General features: G+C 43.4%; 1 protein-coding gene and 1 long non-coding RNA gene across 2 annotated transcripts; one reads left to right on the top strand and one right to left on the bottom strand.

Moving 5' to 3' along the window:
• The first annotated feature begins 17 nt into the window (after positions 1-17).
• Positions 18-25279, top strand: LOC111931075 (uncharacterized). The gene is made up of 4 exons (XR_002865442.2): positions 18-404; positions 2496-2705; positions 7532-7655; positions 21133-25279. It is a non-coding gene; the product is annotated as an uncharacterized LOC111931075 (long non-coding RNA).
• Positions 8403-25790, bottom strand: LOC111931074 (neurotrypsin-like). The gene is given in 16 exon segments (XM_023929426.2): positions 8403-13693; positions 15211-15491; positions 16019-16141; positions 16384-16462; positions 17019-17224; positions 17468-17609; positions 18577-18779; positions 19796-19937; positions 20325-20503; positions 21331-21478; positions 21815-21990; positions 22698-22821; positions 24084-24320; positions 25538-25614; positions 25616-25658; positions 25661-25790. Coding segments are annotated over 16 exon segments (2520 nt in total). The 5' UTR covers positions 25710-25790; the 3' UTR covers positions 8403-13382.

Here is a 25790-nt window from a genome sequence, read left to right as displayed (position 1 = left end):
GCCGCGCTTCCGGCTTCCGCCGCGCGGGGCATGCCGGGCCGGGGCGATGCCGGGGCAGGAGCCCGGCTGTCCCCCGGGACGGGCTGCGGCTCGGCTGGCGCCTGCTTGCCGCCGCACGCCAGCGGGCCGCTCGGAGCCGCCGTCATAAAACAAAAGCCTGTGTGTTGTGCCTGCCCGCACCGCCGTAGTCAGCGAGAGAGCGCTAGTTGTGCTAAAATGTGAGGGTTACCCCTCACGCACCGAAAATGAGTTGCATGAGGTAGAAATCACTCAGCCGTGGTCATCTGATTGGAGGTGAAAGAAATACACGAGTTCTCGGTAACATTTTCTGTTAGGAGAAAAACAGCAGGAAAGAAGATTAAGGGGAATAAAGGAAATTAAAGAAAGAGAGGACCGTGGCTCGAGTAAGTGCTGTTCAAGCGCAGTGACTGCTTTCCTTCGGCCGAGAGAGCCCCTCGCCCTCAGGGGCCGAAGGGAAGGAGGGGTCTGCGGAGCTGCTCGGGTCTGAACAACTCCAAAATTCAAACAGAAGAGATAACTAACCTGCCAGGTCCATGAGGAATTGCACAGGCTAGTTAAGGTCTTCCTATCCTACCCTTGCCTATCCGAAAGCAGCAGAGGTGTTCTTTTATTTTATTTTTTTTTCCTCTAATTCTATTTCTCGGAGTTCTAGTTCGTGGCTCCATTAGAGAGCTCACTGGTAAAACACCAAAGGATAAGTTTGCTCTTTGAGTACATGTCAGCCAAACAGCTGGACCTACACCTCACTCCCTGTATTTGTACAGAGGGGAAAAGCAAATGACAGAAAAAAAAATACAGAAAAAATAATTACATAAGAAATGGTAAATGTAGAGCTGAGGGAAAGTGAAATGCATCTGGGAACACCACTAGCTCTCCTCTCACTCTAGTCCTTGATCCAAAAGAATCATATTAATTGATGAGTCCTCACGAAAGGTCCTAAGCAGTGCACCTTGGATCTTAAAGGAAGCTTCCGACATGGTTTGTCCTTACAAACGAAATGCTTCCCAGTTTAAGATTTTGAACACAAAGATGCATTACTGCAGTGTCCATCAGCTGTAAGAGGTATGGTCACTCATTGAAATGTCAAATCCTTCAGTGCTGCCCGGGCAGACATCCCACAGGTGCACTGGGCAGGGAGGCACGACACCGGGTGAGCCAGCTCGAGGCAATGTACCATAGCACAGCATGCCAAGTTCTGTGGCTCCTGTGCTGCCTAATCCTACATGAAAGTTGTCCTGTGCTGATGCCTGCCTCTATCAAATCTGTACTGCCAAATAACCTGTTAGTGCACCACGCCAGCAGTAATTCAGGAGAGAGACACACCTGCCTGATAATGGGAATCCTGGCAGGTTACATCAATACCACTCTGAGTCAAGGGCATTGCAGAGAATCTCTGCCACGTGAGAAAGCAAAGATACACAAAGACATTGTAATACTTGGTGCAATGTTGTGCTAAAGAAGGATTTCACCTAGGGAAAGGTGTTTCCCTAGCAAGAAAAATGCATTTAGAAGACTGTAGGAATTTCAAAGAATAAAACAATGCAGCTGAAATTTTGAAAAGTATTTTCATGGGGGAGGGAAAAAATTAAATGCATTTAATTTATTAAATGTGTCCAAGGACTGAAGAGGTAACTACAGGTGAAATTCAGCACCCTGACTCAGATGTTGTGGCACTTGAAATGACAGAAATGGGCAGAGAAACACAGTGATGCCGTAAGGCTGATGCTGCTCACCAATACCTTCTGACAACAGTATATGCAACACTGCACTGTTAGATTTTACCTAAATCCAGCAGAGAATACATATTACATCAAGAAGGGACAGAGTAGAGGAGGAATATTAGACAGTACTAATTATAAGGGAGCTTCAGTATATTTTATTTGATTCCATTAAATTATAACAATTCTCATTGTTACATTCCTTCTTCTTCCAGCTTTGGGATACCACAAGTTATAGAGATTTCCAGAGAAATCTTGTTTTCACTTTCTTAAACATCACAGGCTGACAGCATAGAAGAGGTGATGAAAATAACGAGACAACCAAAGCAGAGTGAACATTTTCACTTTCATCTTAAAGTGCATTTCAAGACCCTGTAAAAATGTGTCTTCTGGCTTGTGCAGACCAGGCCTGGGTGTGTTGTTGCCCTGGCCAACATGAGAGAGTGCAGGTGTGAGTGCTTTGCTTCTCCTTGTCCTCATGGCTTGGAAAGGCAGACAAGTTCATAAACACTCAAACACTCATCCATTTTTTTCCCCAGCCAACTTATTGCATGAGACAGGTATGTATTTTCCCTTGTGGATCTTCCAGCAGACAAAAACTAGACTGTGAAAAATAGTATCCAACAATTTCAGCAGTGTTCTTATAGGAAGGAAGAAAGAAATTCAGTAAGAAATCCTGCAGAAATTGCAAGGTTTCCAGTAAGATGCTTTTTCACCTACAGTGATGTATTTTTTTCTTTTTCTTTCTTGTTTCAGAAAAAGGAAATTGCTGTTCAGAATTCCTCTGTCTCCAATGCAGACAATTTTCAGAATGCGGCATTCCATATGAGAGACATATATGAGTGCACACGCATACCCTAAAGCAGAATTGCAACATTTACATTTGTTTCCTGTCTTAAGCTCTTGCTGGGGACTAAAAATCAATGAGAGTCTGCATTGCACCCCAGAAGTGCCTGCTTTTCACTGGTGAGTGACTACAAGTCATATCCAGCACGTTTTTTATTTCTGATTGCATGGAAAGTAAAACACATCCTTGCTACGGCTTGAATCTAATACAGAGTCAATAACAAAATACAGCACTCTAGAGATTTTCACTGCAAGTGCAGTGGGACCCAGCTGTTCAGCTCCATTCTGACTTAACAAAGGTTTCATTGTCTCTTTGCATGCAATAATGCACTCAGAAATGCCAAGCAAAGGCAAATTCTTAAAGCACACATATGGCTTTGTGTCTAAGTAATATATTGGATGTGCAGAATAATGGTTTTTTGTGCTCTAGAACTATGGCACTATGGCAAGGTGCCAAAAGTTCCTGTTTCTCCTAGATGATTACTGTTTCATGCTATACTGATCACTTAATAACTAATAATAATTAATAACAGATATTAAACATCTCCACAGACATAACAACCAACCACCATTATTTATTTCAAAACACTAGGCCAGTACAACAGATGGAGCAAATAACTGTTTTTGCACAAAAGAAGGGACAGCACACTCATTGCTCTTTGCTCTGCTTCTAACTAGGCAAATGGCTGTACAAGCTGCACAGAGCTTTTCCAGACAATGCATACTAGGAAGCTGAAAGCAAAGCTTTCAGTCCTGAGATATTTCAAGTTAAATTTCTCCCATTTGGATTGAGCATTTCCCAATCTGTGACTAATCCTTGCCACAGAAGACTTTCAACTGATGTTGTCCAAGGTTCTGTCTCTGGGATCTTAGAAAATATGAACATATGCCTGATTAAAGCCTTATTCAAAACTAAATTCACCATTTGTGAGATAAGTGACTGGTACATACATACATACATGGAAAATGGAGTCAGAAGGGAAACACTATGCAACAGCTGCTAAAATTACTGTTATACAGCAGGAGACAACAGTTATGGCTAAGACCTCATGTATGAACATAACTGCTACTCTTCTGAAAGAGAAGATGGCATTTACAGATAATATTGCCTGCAAGGATTACTGAGCATATGTTGTCTGGCATCTTGTATTTCACAGGATAGAGTACATTTTCCTCTTCCTTTCACACCAACCTGCAGGAGCATTTGTTTTTGTTTTCACACTTTCTTCTGCCATTACCAAAGCTGAGAGTCTGGCAGGGCCTAATATGCACTATACATTCACAGATAAAGGCACCAAGCTAAAGGGAACTGAAATGTTCTCCATTTTGCAGAGGGGAAAGAAAACTGTTACACTGCAAGTCCTCTTTTCTCTCAGTCAGTATCACATTTGGACATTTCCTCAGCCAGTGTGAAAAGATTGTGAAAGCAGTATACTAACTCCCTCCTTTGTCTAGAAAGCAGGTTAGATACATCATTTTTGGAAACTCAGCAACTGATAACTCCATTTGTCTAGAGAGTGTATTACCCTATCTAGCAATGTTATACCGTTGAAAGCTTCCTAAGTACTCCAAGAAGCCGCTTTTGATGCAGGCAAAACACAGGCTCCTTAATTTATTTTCAGTTCACCAAAAATTAATCAAGGAAAATTGCTAAATGTGACACTCCTTCTCTAGCAATCTAAAACTTTAGAAATCAAAAATGGTAATTAAAAATAACAAGTGCTGCAGTAGCTGACCCTTAACACACCTTTGCTGCAGAAAACAGGTTTCTGTATTTGTTTTTGAGGGTACAGTCAGCTGGTAAGTGAAGAAGAACTGTCAGGGAATATAGGAAGCCCATTTGTTCATGTCAAGGCCAACATACACTGCTCTGCAATGTATGCAAGCAGATCTCACCTAAGTGAAGTGATGCTCTGCTATATTTACATGCTTCTCATGTCTTCAGGAGCAGCTTTTCCCCATGCTATGGAACCTGCTCCTTCAGATGAAAGTCACCATAACAAAATTTGCCCTATAGCTGCTTCTTAGCAATAAAGTCCTTCAAAATATGAATAAAAGGTACATTAGTACTTAAATATAGGGATAAAAGATTGCTAAGAGAAGGTGATTCTAAAATGCAAGAACAAGAGTGTACAAAATTATGGACAGTAAAATGGTATGTATTCTCCACAGCCTTTTTCTAGAAAAATAATTTAACCATGGAGTTAGGGATGTGAGGGTTTTTATTTTAAAAATTGAGTTCGTGCTACCTCTGATTAGATCCCAATGGGAAGTTCAATCATCAATTAAATTGTCAATCTAACATAAGGTTCTCTCTTACAAATAATGTGGTTGCTACAACCATGCAGCAACACTTCTTTTAAGAAAACACACCTGGCAAATTTTGTGTGCATGGTTGTGGGCAAGGGTCAGTGCTGTTCCAGTTACGTATGTTTGACTGGCCTCTTTTGTGTAAGAAAGTGGAGACACTAACAAAGATATTGTGCATATCATGATGACTGAAAATACCTGGACTGCTAGATACAGGGATACTGAGACAACACCTCATCACTTTTCTTTTTCTGTAATAAGTGATGGGAATTTTTTTTTCCCTAGACCTACTGACTTGAGCAAGTAAGATTTATTGCAGGGTGCTCTGTAAAACAAATCAGTCAAACCTTAAAATTATCTGAATGTTTATTGGTAAAGAGTGTTCTCCTATTCTACCTGCAGATCTCATATTTCTGGTGTATTCAGGAGGCAAGCTCTTTCAACAGGATCCTCCTTTGTGAGACTTAGCGATTCTCGGATTAAATCCGCTGCTTCTATTTTCTTCTCTCTTCTCTAGGCAGGTGATCAACCCTTAGCAGGTACTGGTTGTTTTGTGCACTGCCTCAAAGGCTATCAGCTTTTTTTGTTAGATCTTCATTTTCAGCCATGTTCCTGAGAAATGCTATGACAAGATCCTATAAGTCTTACTGTCCAAAACTTAAATGCATTCCCCAACATAATTATTTCACATATCTCATTGGGGGAAACTAACTAGAATTGTGTAATTCTATCATCACCTTGAGTGTTAAATATAGCAAACTGTATTTATTTAGGATGGTTAAATGTAATAGTGGTAGGAATTTAGTGAGTAGTAGCACACTCTTTGCTTATTTCTTCAGGAATCTTGTGTGTGGACACTCTTGACTCATCTAAACAGAGGCATCTGATTCAAATAGTGCATCATCCCTAAGTTTCAACCACAAAGTTACATCAGTTTAACCAAATTGTTAAACCCTTGTAACTGTGAAGACAAACATTGCAGGAAAATAAAGATTTCTCAAGTCTTAATCAACCTAGCTGTGGCTTAAACATGTGAGGAGTTAAAAGCCTTTCTGTTGAGACTTCAGCATAATTGTGCTGTGTAACAGACTCTTCTTCTTAGTCTTGCAAGAGATAACAAAATGGTAAACCTGAAGCAAAGGAGCTTTCCTCTGGTATGGTTACTGGTTCTAGAATCCCACAATCAGAGGTTATAATCCTACTTTACCTCCTGTAAAAGAAAGCCTGTACATGTGAGTGGGGAGGGGGGAAAAGAGTAAGGAACTAACAAAGCTTTAGAAGCACATGTTCTTTTCATACAGCTCTGGTTTACACAGAACAGATTAGTTAAATGGCAAAGAAAAGGGTTTTGTTGTTTGAAGTGGTTCTGTCCTGCTTTCAAGAAGAAAGTGACAGAAAAGTATAAACTTTTGCAGTGGTTTCAGCTTAGTTGTCCACCTACATTGCCACAGTAAATCGCCCCACACTCCCAGTCTGCAGTGACGAGGGCACTCTGTCCAGGCTGGCAGGTGGGCAAACAGAAGAGCATGCTTGAGATGCTGCAGGAGAGCAGTTGAGATGCTGCACAGCTTCTCACAGAAACCCTTGGCAGTACCTGCTGCTGGCTCCTGAGCCCCAGGGCTGCCAGGGGTGGGGAACCAAAACATCCTCAGCAAATGTTTCTCAACAGGATTAACTTGCTGAAATTTTAATTCCTGCCAGCTTTTTTCTTCTGTTGGGTAGCAACTGAACACGAGCCAGGCAGTGAGTTCCACCTGTTCCCAGCTCAGCCCTTAGCTGCCCTGATGTGTGCTTGAAAGCCACTGCAGATATAAAGGGACAGGAGAAACAAGGCCTTTTGCTTAGCGACACAGAGAGACACAGCTTCACAGCTTCTCATTAGTAAAGCTGATCCAAAGAAGTAGGTTCTTCCTTTCAGGTTACAGGCTAGTTTTGAAAATCTGCAAAGAGAACAGTGCCTTTTTATTTCTGGCAGAAAGTGTTGGATTTGAAAAGCAGGGAGGAGAAGATCAAATGGTGCTCTGGGGTCTCACCAATTTGTTTGAATTTGTCTGTTCTACACCTGTCCTCCATCAGCACATCTTAAATCCAAAGGTTTTTCTAAACATAAATTACTCCAGCTGGACCATCCATGTACTTAAAGATTCATTTTGCTGGACCTGCTTCCTCTTTTCATTTTTGCATATGAACATAATTCCACAGAAACCTCCTACCAATGCCAAGAACCCCTTCTAGAACAGGCCAGTTAAAGAGTAGCACAAGACAGCCCAGCAATCCAAGGCAATTTGAACAGGATCCTGTCTCCCTCCACTAGAAAGAGGAAATCGTACCCAAGTAAGAATTTTTTTAATGTTAGTGGTGAGACCTGAATGCCCTTCTTCCGCACCCAATGAACAGGATAGCTATCCTAGTTAGAAAACCACGTGAAGTAAAGCTCAGTTTTCTCCTCATTCATATTTCAGTTTCAAAATCCAAAGCTATCTTAGAGTAGCCAAGCTGAAACGAGTAAGGTCATGCCATACACTCCTCTCAAGCCTTTTCACCACAGGAAGACCGCAGTCAAGTGCTTTAATACAAAATGTCTTTTGACAGACTTGTAACCTTAACCAAAACTTCAACATTGTTTCTTTTCCCAGCAGCGACTACAGAGGAGCACTGCAGGACTGATGGGATGACGCGGTGCCTGCTGACCCATGGAAGGCCGGCTAAAATGCCTGAACTCTGCTTCCCAGGTTTGCACAAGCAAGAAGGGAAATGCAGGTAAGGTGTAGAAAACCCCAAAGGCAGACATGAAGTGAGGGAAGTGTTAACTGCAAGCAGTTCTTTCTTCAGTAAGTGCATATTGGTTTCCAACAGCAGGCTGGAGTCAGTACGTGCAAAAACTTACACACTGTAATTCTTGGAGTCTGCAAGCATCAGCTACAGCAAGCTCCAGTCCAACCCTAATGACTTGGAAAAGTCAAAATACCTTGCAAGGAGCTGGGCCATGTGTCAAAACAGACTTTTTTTACAGAAATTCATGTTTCAGTGGTGGGGCAGCATGAGTGAAGTATAAGAGTGTTCTTGAACCAATGGCTCACTCAAATTGAATTTCCCTTATCCTACTTCCACTTTTCCAGAGGCTGGCTTTGACTCTTAAGAGTGATGACACATGAATTTTAGACTACAAGGAGACTAAGTCATGCCAAACAAGTTTGTATAGAAAGATCACCTTTAACAACAAATTAGACAATTGATGTATTAAAATTTCTTAATGTTTTTTAATGCAATGAGATGACCTGCTCTTTAGCTGTTCCAAATGGCAAAAAAATCTGATTTGAAGATCTGTTGCCTTTCACTGTAATGGTAGCTAATGTGATGCTGACTTTGTGACATGCTTTAGCATGTTGAAGCTTCTCTAAAAATAATGTTAATAGAGAAATTTAATTAACTCGGTGCTGAAAAAAATCCTAAAATCTGCCCTTGGAACAGATTCCTTTATTAAAAATAAGACAGAGCCCCACACAGTCACAGTATAATCCATTTATTAGCATACTTTGTGAGCCATTGGTGTTGATCCAGGGGACATGACAGCTTTGGCACTTGACTGATTTCAGAGGTACTCAGCCCTTAGTAGAAAAGGATTTTAATAGGACTTGAGTGGGCTACTACACAAAGTTTCTGATGTGGAAATTTAAGTATTTCTCCAAACAAGTGAAAATGCAGCCCTGAAGATGTGTATTAGTGCCGGTCACAGTGCCTTGTTCTACAAGGATTAGTCCCAACTTGGTTACCACCAGAGGCGATTCTGTTCTCTCTAGCTGTAAGAAACTCCCACTGAGTCTATCAAGATATGTTAAATACCACAGTGTAGTTTCATCTCTCCAAAGTTTTCATCTGATTGCTGAAAATATACATAAAAATCTGTCTTCAAGTGGTCGATGAATCACTGCAGTTCCTTTGAGGTGGAGGACTCCAGGATACAGGCTTCAGAAAGAAAGGAAAACAGACAAAAGGCAGATCTACCCCTGTTACTCCTGAGATAGCAAATACCCACTTTCCTGGTTCCTCACCAATGATTCCACTGATATCTTTGAGAAACTGATCTGTTATTTTCTGCTACAAGTTTACAGAGATTACAAGGATAATTGACATTCTGTCCAGGTTAATAAACGCTGCCTGATTAATTATAGCATAGAACATAATTCATAGAAACCATGAGGACAGTGTTCAGCCACAAGAAAGTCATAAATCTTTAATTCAGCTTCAGGTAGCCAAAGTGTGAACAGGTTTGAGATAGTACCACAGCAGGCATTGCAGGTCAGGAAGACCCCAGTACTGGGGCAGCCTTTGGAGCACTGGGGTATTCTCAAAGAGGGATAGGAGCAGCACTAAGAGCTGCTCCTAAAATCCTTAGCATGGCCACATTTCTACTCCTGCCAATGCTCCTAGCCACTCACAGTGATGTTCTCTTTTTCACACAACCACGATGTGCCACTCTGCTATGGGAAGTTCTCTGAGAGCATCCATGTGGCACAGTGTAGCCACCAGCAGCACTGACTGAGCTCTCAGCTCTTGGAAGGAGTGTACATGCATTAGCTTTATCTGATGGACTAATGCTGTGAGGGTGGACTGTCTCAGCCTTCCAGGTATGTCAGCACAGGCAAAAGTCTACACAGCTCTCCACGTGCTCCCTGCTCAGAGCTCCCCAGACAGACCTACAGCAATTTCTGTGAGCTCAGTGGGACTGCTGCACCGAGCTGAGACATGGGGAGAACTAACCTCAGTGGGTTTTCATTCCCCTGTAGCAAGGCTGCCACCAAGACCACACTAGCAAGTTTAAAACAAGCTCCAGTATACAGACACAACACTGAAATGATTTACAGAATTGCCTGCTATAGAAAATTTAACTCAAATAATCAGCAGGGGATACAGCCTCCCCTGGCAAACTGCATTCAGTTGTTTACCAAAGTTTAAAGATCCATCAGAAAGAGAAGACACAGAGAGACAATTAGCATGTTATAAGACACCTAGACAGTTTGGATTGAAGAGAGACAGAGGAAGCCACAGTCTTAGAAAAGGAACTATCTCTAGAATAATGCATAACAGAGAATATAAAGCCAGGCCCCTTATTTCCTCTCGTGGCTGAGAACACAAGGACAGATGGTACTCAATGAAAACAAAAGGCAATTAATTCAGGAACCATAAAAAGAAATTATGTGCTATAGAGAATAAAATTATAATGGTTTTCATTGCCAGAAAATACTGGAATGGAGAGCTTAGTTAGATTAAAAATAAAAAGTTTAAACATTTATATGGAAGATGAAGGCTGATACATTAAATCGTTTTTAAAAGTTAGGGACATAAACTCTTTAGGGGAAAAAAATGACAAAAAGATGGTGTTTGTACAACACCTAGAGGATCAAGTATTTGTATTTCCATTTTTTATGATGATAATAATAATTCAAGTAATTAATTTAAATGGGTCAAGAACAAAATTCCCCAAAAGGAAAGTTTGTTAAAACTTGTTCAGCACAACGCACACATACTATCTTTTGAAACATCTGCTGCTGTCCAATATTACAAAATACAGTCCTAGGGTGACCGAGTGCTGCTCATCCAACCAGGCAGTTCTAGTAAGCCTCATGCACATGAGTTTGATTTGGGCCACAGTCCCAAGTTAAACAGTGAAGAGCAACAGCTGTATCCTGAAACAGGCCATGTCAACGTAGGAGAGTACTGACAGTCTTGCCTACAGCACCAGTAAGGTATAAACACAGGCAAAGGAGATTGGATGCTTCCTTCCTTCCTCCTGGCTCATGCAGGACTTGAAGGGTGTTAATTACAAGGATTCTCACAGCCTTCACAGTGATAAGATCTAGGAGAAATAAATATTTTTAACTAGAACATGGGAATTTCAGAAGATAATGCCAGGCCTGCATCTCACTTGTGCTACATGGCAATTTATGCAAACTCCTGAATGGCCACTCACTAAATAAGCTTAGGGAAATCACCTCACTGTGTTATCCTTTGGTGTTTCTATGCCTGTTGGGGTTATGGGTATAAACTGAAAGATCAAACCAAGTTAAACTAGAGATGTGACAGCACCCAAGGCACAGAAACTCCACTTGAGCATGCTGGCTTAGGGGAGGCTGAAGGTAAAACTCAAATCCCTCCATGCTTCCCAGACAGGTACTGCTCCTGCCAGTGTAGAATTTGTCATTTAATCCCTCACAAGATGAGAGGTCTGTGACATAATTGCCCTTGGTCCTCCTGGCATTTTAATTCTGGGAAGATAAGGAGCAGTCTGCAGCTTGCATTTTAGAGACTCTGCCAGGAGCCATAGGACAACATGGCCAGCATGGAGCCAAGCACAGTGCTGCCAAAGGATCAAGTCTGGCATTTAAAACAGGGATATCAGCACAAAGTTGTGTTGAAGACATTCAGCACCTCAAGAAGAGGCACAAATGGATCAGGTTTGTTTCAAAGACCAGTTTGCAACAGTCCTGACATTGCATATTTTAAAGATTCCAACAATTCTTCATTAAAATAAAGTTTGCAAGCAGGATTTTAGAAGAGTCCACTGCAACAGTGGTAGCCCAACTATCCTATAATATCTGGAAAGGTAAATGAAACTGTTTTGTTTAGTCTTCACACACAAAACTCAGCCACCTAGTCAAGTCAGTACCTCTACATTAAGCTAATTTATAGAAGACAAATTAAAGCTTTAGGCAATCGCTACTTCTTGAACCCAAGGCAATTTCTAGAACCCTGTCACTACATGCCCTGTAATATGACATTGCTAATCCACAGGCTGTGCTCTGCCTTCTCTTCTTGCATTGGTAATACCCAATGCTGGGAGTGCAAACCTTCCAGACAGCAGGTCAGTGCCTGACCTAGTTACTGCCTACCCAAAACATGCACATTTGGTACAAGCTTCACGTGTTCCATCCTGTACTAATCCTCCACATTCAAGCCCTTGGTTATACATCAAAGCTTTTTGCTCCTGCTCCTGCACAGACCTGTCTGCTCTCTGCCTTATCTGTACACAGTGAGAAGATGCTGCACTGCACAACTGTTAAGGCACTTAGCTCTTCTGTCTATTTCTTTACTACTCAAGAATAATATATTAACTTTAAAAAGTGCTTAAGGCATAAGAGGGAACTCTTCATTTGTTTGGATGAGACAGAAGGAAGAAATTGTAATATTCAATAACCCCTGCTTTATCTCAGCATTATATCTGTTCAGGCTGATAAGTACAGCTTGATGACAGTGCTTGCATACCCTCAAGTTAACCTCAGTTTACTCCCTATGACTTTACTCCCAAAGAGTGCAAAGAAAAGAAAAAAGCATGGCACAGAGGTATCAAGAATGGGACACACTTCACAAAAGCTGGAAGGTGTTTTGCAGCACACTTACTGTTTTTCACAGGGAGTCAGTAATTTGCTTGAGGTGTATCTATACCCCAGGAGTAATTCCATGTTTCATAGAAAACTGTGAACACAGAGATATTAAAGACTAGCAGCACAAAGGGCAGCTAATAACTATGATGAATAATAAGGGACCAGTAGGAAGTCCTCACAGTGCAACAGCAAATCATGATTCAACACCTGAATGTTTGAGATTAACATTACATTTGGATTTAAAGAAAAATAACATGTCTATTCAGCCACTTGAGGTCCGATTTTAAGTTCTTCATAGTAATCATGAGGGCAAGAAAGCTACTGCCTCTCACACCAACAACTGATTCTAGAAGATGCTACATTAAGAAAACAAAAAAAAAAAGCCCAACCACACACACAACTACTATAGCAAAAAAGCAGCAATAAAACTATAGCATCTGGCAGCTGAAAATGTGTGACAGAGGATTACAGAAGGAGGGTCAAGCATCTCTTAGTCCAGGCAGACACTTGAAAGGGATCCTATGGGAGCAGACCTAGTATTCAGAAGAGAAAAGGTTCCCCCTAGAGACATAACAGGGAAGCTAAAAAACCCAGCAGCTGGCGTGTTCCTCAACTCAGGTCAAATCTTCCGATTCCTGGAACTGAAGAGAGCAGTAATGAAAAAATATCTTAAGATTTCCACTATGCCAGCACCTGGTGCCATCTTCCAAGCATCTCACCTCTTCTTTCATCATGTTTCAACTGTCCAAACATACAATTATGAAAAGATTTACAGCAGTAGGTATGTCTCTACTTCTAATATTTCTGTGTGCCAGGGCAAAGGAATAGGTGTGATTGCATTAAAGGATTCAGATATTTAGAGCAATGTATACTGATCATTGTTACCACTGTGCACGTGCTTTCTCTGCTTACAGATTACAGACTAAAATGAAACCAAAGACTTTAAAGAATCAGTCATAACTTTTCCTTGCAGTTCTACATTAAAGTCTTTTGCCAGTGTCCAGTGAGAAAATAAATCTCCATCAGTCACAGACCAGAAGCCACAGCCTTCTGCTGCTTCAGGGAAAAAGGACCATATGCTGAAATTCCTAGAGCTCAGTTATTTTTATTTTAGCTTGGTCACTTTCTTGATCCAGGGTACGAATTTGCTGACCTTTGTGTACACACCGGGCGAATCCTTTCGACCACAGCCATACCCCCAGGAAGTGATGCCCAGAATGATCCACCGTCCATTTGATCTCTGACACATGAGTGGCCCTCCACTGTCACCCTGACAGCTGTCCACCCGTTTATCTTCAGAGAGGTTCCCAGCACAAATCATGCGGTTGGTGAACTTCCGCCCATAACGGGCCTCACAGTCTTCCCGTGGGAGAAGGGGGACCACCCCCTGCAGCAGGGTTCTGGAATAGGACTTCCCTGGAATAAAACAGACCAGCCAGACTGATTCACATACAGGCACCCGTAGACACCTGGTGCAATAGTGCTCCCTACAAAAACAGGCACTTATACATTTCATGCCAAGTCTGCAGCAAGGAAATAGGCTGAGCTCAGCATCTCTGAACCACAAGAACTTCAGAAAACAGTGATGCCAAGCCAGACCACAAAAAAAGAGCTGTAAGATCAAAGATGTGGGCAAGCAGGTTGCAGAAAAAGGTTAGATCAAAGGATGAGTCTTACTCCTGATTCTGTCAACAAGTAACTTGAACCTTGTTCAATTCATCTCGCCTCTCCCAATCTCCATTTCCTGTTCAGTAAAGCAAGGACAGTGTTTTTTTCAAGAGAATAAATGCAGTAGTATCTGTTAAGTGCTCAGTCCTCAGGGAAGTTTTAGAAGATGTTTCAGAGGCATTCAAATGTTATTCAAAGGGAATTCACTTCATCTTTGGCCAGACTTGAGTCTATTTGGTCAAATCTCTTTATTACTCCAGTGTTGCTCAGAACACAAGGCTAATAAGCTATATTAGAGTATGACCTTTCTGTTTATATAAGTTCACAAGGTAGTAGGTAACTGCTCCTCATTGAGAAAGCTGGGTTTGGTGCGTGGGAAGGATTCTAGCCACTAAGCTCCAGTACAGCTTAAGGCAGTTACATGGCTAAGTTGCTCCTTGATCCACCCCAAACATCCTGAAGTGACACGTGCAACTGGCACAACTGACTCCAAAGGCAAATAGGTACTGGCAGTTAAAAAGCTGCGGTAACAGCTGAGAAGGACGAGCAAGTCCAAAATCAACAGCTGAGCTCCTGGGTCTTTTGGCAGGAAGTCTTTCTAAACATATGGCTTTTCTCCAGTCAGAGCAGCCCCAGAAAGGCCTCCATGTTCCCTTTTACTTAGGAAGCTTTACAGCAATATGCTCAAAGAGGACAGGTCCAGGCTGCCCTGAACCCAGGGCAGAAGCCAGACTCAGAGTCCATCTGTCTTTGCCGAAATACAGAGGGAGATTAAGCAAGGTAGTCTGAGAGATATTTCTCTCTGAGGGCTCCTTCCACCTCTAAGCCCTCACCTCACTATGACAGTATCGTGAAGAAGGCAGATCATGGAAACAGGGGTCCTCCCACAGGCCTGGTATAGTGGTTCAGCACAGGCTGCTCCCTTAGGGGTCTGCTGTGGGCGAACACATGTGTAGTGTGTAGAAATGGGAAGAAAGAGAGGACTGTGGCCAGATGGCAGCATTTGTCTCTGCCACAGCTTCAGAGGGATGGTATGGAAACCAAAGCTTTCATCAATATTGAGCAGACTCAATAAACCTCAAAATCAGATGAAAACACAATAGCACAAAACCCACCTCATCTCCCCATTCCTTAGCACAATGTGCTGGCACGGACAATGGAAGCAGTGAGAACATAGCCTAGAGTTGACATAAATTAATGGCCTACATAGGCTTCTGAAGGCAGACTTCCTCCTCTCTCCTGCCTCTCAAAGCCCTACCACTCACCTGTGTCTCCCCAGCCAGAGATGATGCAGGCTTGCCGGTTGATGTCAGACCTCTCTCTCCTGTCAGGCAGGCAGACGGGCAGAACGTGGTGATTGAAGGAGAGACAGTGCCCTTCTCTGCCCCGCATCCGGACCAGGGCTATGTCATTATCATTGCTGCCAGCCCAGTAGTTCCTGTGGAGGACAATCCGCTCCACAGGCAGCTCCCTCTCAAACTCATCCTTCACAGCTGTGTGGTAATCACCCACCCGCAGGAGGTAGCGCCGCACATCAACACCAAACCTGGAGAAAAACAGACTCAAGATCTCAATACTCCTACAAAGAGGAACGCACACAAGTCTCTGTTGCTATAAGACTGAACTACCTCCTCACACCACAGTGGTAAAACAGTTCCAGCTGCATGACTGTGGGGCCTCTTTAGCAGATATGATCATGCCAGCTGTTGCAGATTTAGTGTCCCAAATCACTATCTATTATGCACAGGACTTTTTTTTTCTATAAAAATTATTATTATAGTTGCAACAGGCTTGTGAACTGACCTGTTCACAGTTCCTTTAAGCACTTAAAATGGCAAAATGCTGCTTCCCTTTACACTGTAAAGCCTCAGAGTTAAGAGGCCAGGTGTAAGCAATGAAGGACAAAGCAAGTCTATATTGAGTCATCCACATAAGCACTCCAAGATCATAACCTGAAGGTCTTGGTTTAGAAACTTTGCTCATGTGGTTCTACTGGGCTAGGAGGATAAACTTGTATGAGGTTATCTTGTCCATTGTTGAGTATCCCTTGGGCCTCCTCACTCCCAAACACACCTTTTGAAGCAGTGGGCTGCAGTCACCACCCAGCAGCTGCTGATCAGCGTTGCTCCACACAGCAGACGAGTATCTTGATGAAAACCCTTCAGCCGCAGTGAGGCCTGCCACGGCCAGCTGCCTCTGAAGAAGAAACAGGAATAAGAGGTGTCACACATATGGGAGCCATTTTGCTCTTTTCCCATCCACTCTGTCTCATCTGGGCTCAGCCAGCTTGCATTCTTTCCTGGACAGCACACTGGTTCAAACCAAGTTCAAAAATCATCAGTGAAAATGCATTAATCCAGTCAGCATCTGCAAGGCTATTGCCAGAGCCCAAAGGAAAGCTAGAACCAGTCTGGCTCTCAGCAATTACAGGGTAGTACCTCAGAGACTTGTTTCCACCTATGATCCTTTTCTTGCGACGGTGAAGCAGGCGCATCCCACACACACCAGACTCTGCACCTGCATGGCAAAGTTAGAGCAGCTGGGTAGGGACCTTCACCTTAAGTATCAGCACTGCTGTCACAGAGCCAAATACCATTCACCTTTTCTGAGGGCATTAATCCTCAAGATAATCAATTGTGTTGCTTTGTGCATATGGAATTCATAGAACATTTGATCCCATAGGTTTCCTTAATTTCACTGGAGGTGCTTACCTGAAGTCTCTATAGTCTTACACCAGGAGCGGGACCTATACTTATACTTCCTCAGTACTCTAAACCCTAAAGGTTGCTTATGGTTGCTGTTCTAAAGAAGAGTATGCGACTTGGCTGTGGGGAAATGCTGCAGGCTCAAGGGCCTGACATGGGTGGAGCTCCTCAGACTAATCTGGAACGCTTTTTGCTGCTAAGGAGATACACTGAAAACGAGAAAAATGTAGGAGGTGCAGGACAGGACATGCTTATTTTGTAGATGAAGTTTCAGCCAAACACAAGAATGAATGGGAAAAACCACAAAAGCATGCAGAGATCCTACAACCAGAGCTCCAGATCCTGCATAGAAGAAATGGGATTGTCACCTGTTCTCCTGCTGTCTTGGACCTTTTCTTCCACATAATCACAGATCACCCCTGCATCCTCACGGTGCCAGCAGCTGTGAGTCCTGGTGTCAGGCGTGGCACATTGCCCCAGGGTGTGCTCCATGCCACTGCATTCTATGTTGTCCAGATGGATGGGCCCATGGCCTTCTCCAAAATAAGCCATTGCCCTGGCTTTTGCTGTACCACTGCAATTAGAGAGAGGGTGGCTAATCTGCAGTGAGCAGGAGCCAACTGAACCTGAGGCACCAGTGCATTTTAAGTGGAATATTTGTCACTCAACACACAGACAGTAGTACAGTGAGAAGACCAACCTACTCCTTCAAGCATATGTGGGTGTGCCAAAACTAAAACTAAGCCCCCAGAAACAAATCCAGAAGTGCTCCTGAGAGCTGTTTCTATCTGTAAGATGCCTGTACCACAGCTCTTACCTGAATCCCAATTGCCTGCAAACCACTGCAGCATCTCTGTCTGTCCAGTCATCGTCACAGACACTGCCCCACTGCCCATTCAGCAGTACCTCAACCCGGCCCTCCTTGGTGCTTTCTCCATCCACCAGCCGCACGGGAGGCCCTGAAGAAGAAAATGCATGGGTTTCTGCAAGCAAAAACACCAGAGGGGTCAGCTGTCCAAAACTTGGAAAAAGATGAATCCCAGACATCAGTAAGCTTCAAACAAAAAGAAAAAGAAAAAAAAAAAAAAGGAAAAGAAAGAAGTGCATCTATATTAAGACATTTTACCTCTGTGCTGAAGCAGAAGACCATATACATACTAATCTATTTAATACATACTGGAAATGATCAGTGGATCATACTCTGAAAGCTGAGTAAAGAGGAGAACAGAAAGAAAGGTATTAACTCCTGAGCCAAGAGTTAGACAAGCTTAAACATGCCTGGGAAAAAAAATCATTGAATTGTATAACTATTACATGGTTCTAAGCAAGAGAAGAGTTCTACATCCAAGAAAAACAAAAATGTTGGATGCCAACTATTTCAATAACAAATGTCTGACAAACTGGAAAGTCTCCTATAGCAAGGAAAGGGGAGAGTATCAGGTATTATATAAATGAGGGAATCATGCTAATTTCAAATACTTTCACAATTTTAATTAGAAGTGTGTCATCCACACAAGGGAGTGCAAACAACAACCCCTTGCATCTGAAGTCCTCCTGTCTTGGCAAGGTGTGGCACTAATGTAACCACACCTAAGTTTGCTAAAAGGTCTAGTTAAAGGCTTCCCTTGAGCAATGGCATACTAAGGCAGTCACTGTCCCTCAGACCCTCAGGTTTGTTTTGGTTTTTTTTGATACTGCCAATACAACTCACTCCAGTTTCTATTTATCTGCTGGTCTGATAGTAGGCCTGGTGGAGCTACAGATTTGTGGCTCTGCCCCAATTCAGCCAAGGCTCCTTCCTCCTCAAAAAGCAGACCCCTTGTTGAACCAGCACAGGGAAAATTCCCACATCTGCCAGAGCTTCCAAGGGAATAGACCAGAAGGTGAGACTTCCCCACTGTTCAGGGCAAGAACAAGGTGAGTTACCCAGGCTGCCATCCATGACCGTGTTGCTTTCTGGGGAACAGCGGACACCCAGATCCTCAGCATGAGAGCAGTCATGCTGCCCCCAGTTGCTGTGGGGACAGTCCAGGAGAGACAGCTCTGTCCCCACACACGCCACATCATCCAATAAGATGAAGCCTTGACCAGGAGCATAGTCTCCTTCAGAGGCCAGGGCAGCAGGACCACTAGAAGAAGAAAACAGAAAATAACATTGAAACTCTAAATTCCACAGAAGGACCCAAGCTCAGATCTAAAGAGAAACGCCCCTGCTTAACTATGGTACTGGTGGCTTCTTGACCTAAACCACTCAATGGACACACAGGATGGCAACGAAGCACCCTGACATCTCATCAGCTCAATTTTTCAGGGAGGCCTCCTCAGACCAGTCCATTTTCTAGTGTCTGATCAAAGGCACATTCAAAGGCACCGAGGGCCAGCAGAGGCTTCTTTTCAGATATAGCAGATACATCGATTTGGGGAGGGGCTGGCAGAGGAGGCATCAAAAATGTCAACATTTAAGTAATTCTACTTCTTTTTATAGGAAACAGCTACCTGGAATTGAACTTCAGAAAGCTGCAAACTTTCAGGCACTAGAAGAGATGGTAAATGCAGTATGTAACTGAACTCAAAGGGAAGAATTTAGTTTAGTCTTTTTTTCATCTGTAATGTTGAAATTTTAGGAGACCCTAATCATGTTTTAAAAATCCCCAAAGCTCAAAGGCAACAGTATCCTGATTTTAAATCTTTCCCAAACTCCTACCTGAAGGGATGACAGGTCAGAAATGAGCTGAAAATTCCTATTACTATTCTTTTTTGCCCTGATGGTCTTTGTTCAGCTACTGAAGGTGTTACATATAGAGCAGATAGGTGATATCCTTTTACTGATAGAGCAGATGTGACACCTGAAAACTTAAGGACCATTAAAGAAAATTTTCTGACTTTGCTGAGGGGTTCATAAGGACAGTATTAAGCCTGTTATCTGCTTTCAAAACAGGCTGAAGCAAGAGATAATAGATTTATTTTTGCCCCTTGGAAGGGATGTGGATACCTATTAATCTTTCCTTAATAAGTTGTATAATGGTAATAAGCCTTCTAACAAAGACAGCATTGAAGGATTAAGGTCCAGCCTATCCTAGTGAAGGGTGGCGGAATCTAATCCTTGAAACTAGGAAGTACAGACACTACACACTTTCAGTCCTACCTGAAACCCAACTGCCTGCAGACCACCTGGGCACCGAGGTCTGTCCAGCCATCATCGCACACTGTGCCCCAGTCTCCATTGTAATAAACTTCCACCCTGCCTTCGCTGGGGCTGCGGCCGCCAGCCAGCCGGACAGTGCCCTCTGCAAGGGGTGGGAGAAGGAGAGGGCAGCACTCAGCAGGGGAGAAAAGAAACAGCCTGTGCACCACTGCTAGGTCTCTGTACTGCCCACGAGCAAAAGAAACAAAAGACGCAGATGTCTGTGGGTACTCAAAATACAAATGTTCATTACCCATCTGTCAAAGGAGGATTCACTTCAGCCTTTCCACATCACCTGAGCAAAACAGTGGGAACACCACCGAGTCTGCCTCTGATCCATTCCCTTAGTCTCTGCCTCCACATCTGGCAGCCCTTGTGGGAGCCATATATGGAAGCTGTGCAGGACCTGAACCAGGGGGTTTACCTGCTGAGCAAGCCAAGTAATGTGGGGGACTGACCACATCTAACTGGTAGAGCTGTACATCTGTACCTGTGAAAGGGTTACAGGAGACCCCAGCGTCTTCAATGTGGTCACAGTTTTGCTGTCCCCAGTCACTCTTCTTGCACTGATCAAGGGAGAGTTCATTCCCTGAGCACTGCACTTCATCCAGCAGGATTGGGCCAGATCCCTGCCCATAGTGAGCCCATGACAAGGCTTTTGGGGTCCCACTGTAAACATTAGAGATATATATGCTCAGTAAGGAAGGCCACCGTCTTGTGTCCTCAAATTCTGCCTTGCCCAGGAACTCTCCTGTGCTGGTCACTGTCCTCATCATCTGTATTTTTGACACAGTGAAGTTGCCAACTGTTAATTGAAATGTTATTGGAAAGTTTGTAATAGCTCTTCCAGCAAACAACAAAAATGTTACTACAACACAAACAGTTCAGACACATAGGGACTTCTGCAGACAATGATGTAACATCAGTCTCAATTACAATTGCATAACAGGCAAAACTCCCAAAGACTGAGGGATCCCAAATTTGAACAATCTATTTTAAATAATCCTGTACTGATGTGATTTTCAAGAATGCTCAGTATCCAACAGCTCCCATGTTAAGCACTGAATGGCACACAGGAGAATGAGGTGGTCGTCTCTCTTGCTTTCCTGTCTGAAGAGGATAAGGGAAACTATAGGTGTTTAAACTTAACTGAGTAAGCAACTGCAGTTCACATATGGAAATCATCATGACAAGTTACAAGATAAGTATTAGGACGTATGCAAAAATGATGAACAGGGATAAACACAAGCAGTCCTTAGACAGGAATGTACATTGTTTTTGTTTTTTTTTTTACACAGCACAAACCATAAAACTGACAAGAAGAGGATACAAAATCCCTTCATAGGATGATCAGTCCAGAACTACGTTTCCCAGGATACTACGTTTCTGTATATCTCCTATACAAAGGGCTGGTAGTATAGTGAAGGGACATGCTCTCATATTCTTCATTCTACCTACTTCTATTACTATTCCATGATATACAGCAAGGAAATTACCTGAGTCCCAGCTGTCTACAGACTACTTCAGCATCCCGGTCATCCCACTGGTCATCACAGATGGTTCCCCACTTGCCATCATGGTAAACCTCCACTCGCCCTTCAAAGCTCTCCTTCCCCCCAACTATACGCAGTGGGGCACCTACACCTGTGCTTCAAGAAAGGGAAAGAGAGCACAAGAACAAGACAGAGACAAAGCACATCCAGCAGTTCAGGGTGTAGAACCATTCTCTAGCCAGGGGAGCTCTTGTGATGCTTTTTTACCACACCCTCCTCTCTGGATCCCCCACAAGCACCCATGATCACAGCCCCCAGAGTGGGGTACTGCTGGTCCAGAGATGGCTCTTTAATTGGCTGCAGTGGTGACCAGGAGTTTTCTGCCTGCAGACAAAATCCTGGCTTGACAATAAGGGGATGTAGTCATAAGCATCAGCCATGTTCATCAGCATCATTCGGTGATTGAGATCATTCCCTGGAGATTTACCTTCTGGAGGAACACAAGTTACCACAGCACTGCCCTGGTTACAAGCTCCTGACATAGCTTCCTGATAGCCACACTGCAGCAGGGCTTCCTCATCTCCATGGCAGTTTGCTGACTGCAGATGCAGGGGAACAGGCCATGGTCTGGGATGACTCTTCTTCCCAGCTGTGCCGATCTCACTAGTACAGAGGATGCAACAGAGCAATGAAATGCCACAGACCAGCTTGACTTACAAGTTCCCTCAGTTGTTGTGACTCTCCAGTCCAGTTGTGACATTTCACGTCCCAGTGTGTCCAGTTAATTGGAAATGCATAAAGGGGTGACCATTTACAGTCTAATGGGAAAGCACAAGCAAGCACAAAGCACTTCCTAATCCTTTTGTGTGCCTACCTAATGCAGAGGAGTTGGTGTAGTCAGAAATGGCACTCTCATTTGAAAGCAATGAACAAACCCATCAACAGACTCAAACACCAAACTATCTGAATCAACTTCCCTCTCTGTGGACCTTACCTCCTTGCTATTTTGAAGTTTGAATGGTCAAATCCCCAAAACCCAAAGAGAGTTCATACTCCTAAAATTTCTGTTAGATCACTATAATAACTCCAGCTGATGATCATAAAAAGGGAATGTGATCTCACAGCTCACTTTTCACAGCCTGGAGCATGAAGCAGAATCTATTGTTTTAAAAATTCTTGCAAATGCTGATTGGGTTAGGGGTAGCCACAGGAAGAAAACAGTACAAAAGGACCCTGGTAAGTGGGTAATTAGCTCACAAAAAGTCATTCTGCCAGCCAACACACTGTGTCAGAGGGACTGTAACCACAGAGGCTGCTCTTTAAAAAGCCACACAAGCATGTACCTCTCACAGTCAGACTGAGGCTCCCACCTGAGACCTAGCTGCCTGCAGACAACGCTGGCATCCCAGTCAGTCCAGTGGTCAGCACAGATGGTACCCCAGAGCCCATTGAAGTACAGCTCCACACTACTGTCTTCAGCCAACCGCACAGCACCTTACAAAAGAGAATAAAACCAACCAAAAACCAGCTGCTATCTGCTGATGGAAGCTTCAGACCAGCAAGTCTTGGACTTGCATGTAGCTGAGCTGAACTGCACTTGGCTTCTTTCATCCCTGTTTTGCCTTTGCTGGCACTAAAGTGATGTGCATGAAAGAGTATGGGATGTGCACCTTCCCAGTCCCAGCAATGGCTGCTTGGGAGGATGGTTGGTGTTACGGTCTTTTCACATCCATGGTAACACCAGCAGGAAATTTCACTTCTGCCAAATCTTCTGGATTCCTCTTCTGTGGAATGGGGATGATTTTACATGCTATCTTGAAAGAGTGTGTGAAAATGGCAGGCTATCTAATTACTTCTGACACTCCAGTGATCTATGTCCATCACCCACTTCACCTGCAAGACTCTGTTGCTACAGTAAGATGTTTAGCAACAGCAGATGAATCCTCTTTAATTTCTCTAAGGAAAAGAAGTGCCAGTGTAAATGCCCTTTCAATTCCCATCCCACCAAAAATTTTACCACTGTTTAGAAAGCACATCTCCTTGCTCAGTTATGTACTTGCAGAAGGACACACCTGTCCGCAGTACCTCAATGCAGGCACACAGCACCACTACACATATCCTTCCTTTAACAGAAGTGCATTCTTTGCTTTCTTTGAAAGCGTATCCGCTGGCAAGGGAAAAGGCTGTCATTTATTAGATTGGTGTTTATTAAACTGTTCTGCAAAATGCAGCAAAAGCAAGGATGGTCAGAAAATAGGACATTTTCAAGAATGCTGCACAGCAGTCAATGCATTGAGAGAGCTCAGCTCCTTGCTTGCCTCAAAGTATGCAGTAGTCCTTGTGCCAGCATTGAGGAAGTTTAACACAAGCCTATGACCCACCTCGTCACAGATTTTTTTCCTTGTTATATTTGAACTGCTACACTTACACGAGGAATGCTCTGATATGGACCCTAAAGGAGCAGAAGTGGGTTGTTTTCTTCATAACTAAAACTGTTTTCTAAGTGGCATAAGCTAGCAGTAGGAAAAAAAGAAGACTTCTTGTATGAGAATAAAACATCTATACAGGGCATTACAGCTACAGCAGCTTAAATCCACCCCCTACTATATACAAACATTTTTCTCCCACACGGGCTAGCCTCTAGTATTAATTATTTCAACAATTGGGAACAGTCTTTGTACTGTGCTTCTTTCACAGGGTGTTCCACCTGCCACTTGCAAATCTGTGCAGCACACATTTCTGCCTGGAGCCCTTACCTTGGTTACAGTCACAGTTGGCCCAGCCGATGGCCCCTGACACAAGCCTGTAGAAGCACCAGGGCGTCGTTCCCCCGTCTGGGTTCCTGCAGTAGTTGTGGTCCCCCAGGCCACGGTCTGGGTACTGCTGAACATAATCAGGGAACTCTGCCCAGTTGAGACACTCTGCTCCGGATGCGGTGACCGCCAGGGAGCCATTGTAATAGCCGAGAGGTCCCACAGCACACACGCTGGCCACTGGGCACAGGAAGGGAGTGTTAGCGACACCTAAGGCATCACACATTGAAGCTCAGACAACATGGGAGACACCAGCTGGTTATGAGAAATACCCCTTGTGTCTGCCGTCTCAGCTGCTGCTCGCTTGATTCCAACTCTATCACTCTTCAAGGTGCTGCTCAAAGAATATTTATAATACTCACTGTGCAAACCACAAATTGATCTGAAGCAGTGAACTACTCAGACAGACCTTTGAAAAGTGCTAACTTAGGGCCCAAACACAACAATTTGAACTGGTTCCCATTACTGTACATGCAATACAGGTACTCACTTTGAATTAGCACTGTACAAAACAGGAGAGTGGGAAATGACACTGTATTTCATTGCATTATGTTGCCTATACACATCAGCAGATCACCTGGCTTATCTGAACTTGGCTAATATATTGGAGGAGAAAGGGAGCTTGTTTTGGGGGAAATGCAGGTGAAATCCATGTGAAATATCCAGTGTAAAAATACCCAACAATTAATTTATTACGGCCCTTAAAAAAAGGAAAAAACTCTTCATTCATGACCCTGAAATAACAAAGTGGGGAAAAAACCCCCAGATTTTGTGGGCTTTATAGAGTCTGTAACATGGGAAGATTAGACTGAGAAGGGGAGAACATTTACAGTTCCATTCACTAAGTAAACAAAAAGAAACCAACACTTTCAGGAAACCCTCCTGCATGTGGGGCAAAGACCAAGGCCACAAAGAAACTTTGCATCATGTCATTTGCCTTCCAGCCACTGCCAAGCCCAGAGGGGGTAAGTGACAGCTGAAGGTTAAATGCAAGGTACAAAAATGAGAAGCAGTTGGAAGTCAGCGTCTGAAAAACAAATTGTATGCGTGGCATCAACTGGGACCCTTAGAGAGGTTATCTGAGAATTCAGCAGTTATTAGAGCAGAGGAAAGGTAAGCATGCAGAAAAGACCAAGGCAGAGAAAGAGATTAAAGGAAAAGAACAAGTGGGAGGAACAGGGAACTGCAAGAGCATTCAACATGAAGAAACAGAAATAGTGTGGCCATGTTGGTGAGGGAGATAAGCAGGCAATGGGGCAAGAGAAAAGACTGAAGAAGTGATGAAAAGAAAGGAGGAAGAAGACCACATAACAGTGGTTCATCATGCCAGTGGTGTCTCAGATCACCACTGCAGGAAAGTCTGCCCAATGACTGAATTAATAACTTCTTGTTCTTACCTGCACTCTGCAAGTGGTTTTGGTTGGGCTTAGATCCCAGGAAAGCCTGTGAAAAGAAACAGAGCAAAAGCAGAGATGATTATCCAATGAAATAAACATGGGCATGTCCTAGAAGCAGCTCAGCTTTAGGCAAACACACCCCAGTAACAAGCCTCTTCCCTGGTCTCCCCATTGCTCCTCTTCAAATACAACCATAGCTCTGTCCATTGACAACAAAATGAATAATTACTGGCCTGCAGAGATTTACCCTTGT

Source organism: Cyanistes caeruleus, chromosome 8 (assembly GCF_971803275.1).
Source record: "Cyanistes caeruleus chromosome 8, bCyaCae1.hap1.1, whole genome shotgun sequence".
Lineage (NCBI taxonomy): Eukaryota > Metazoa > Chordata > Aves > Passeriformes > Paridae > Cyanistes > Cyanistes caeruleus.
The sequence above is the reverse complement of the archived record's forward strand: the minus strand, read 5'-3'. Positions and strand labels throughout refer to the sequence as shown.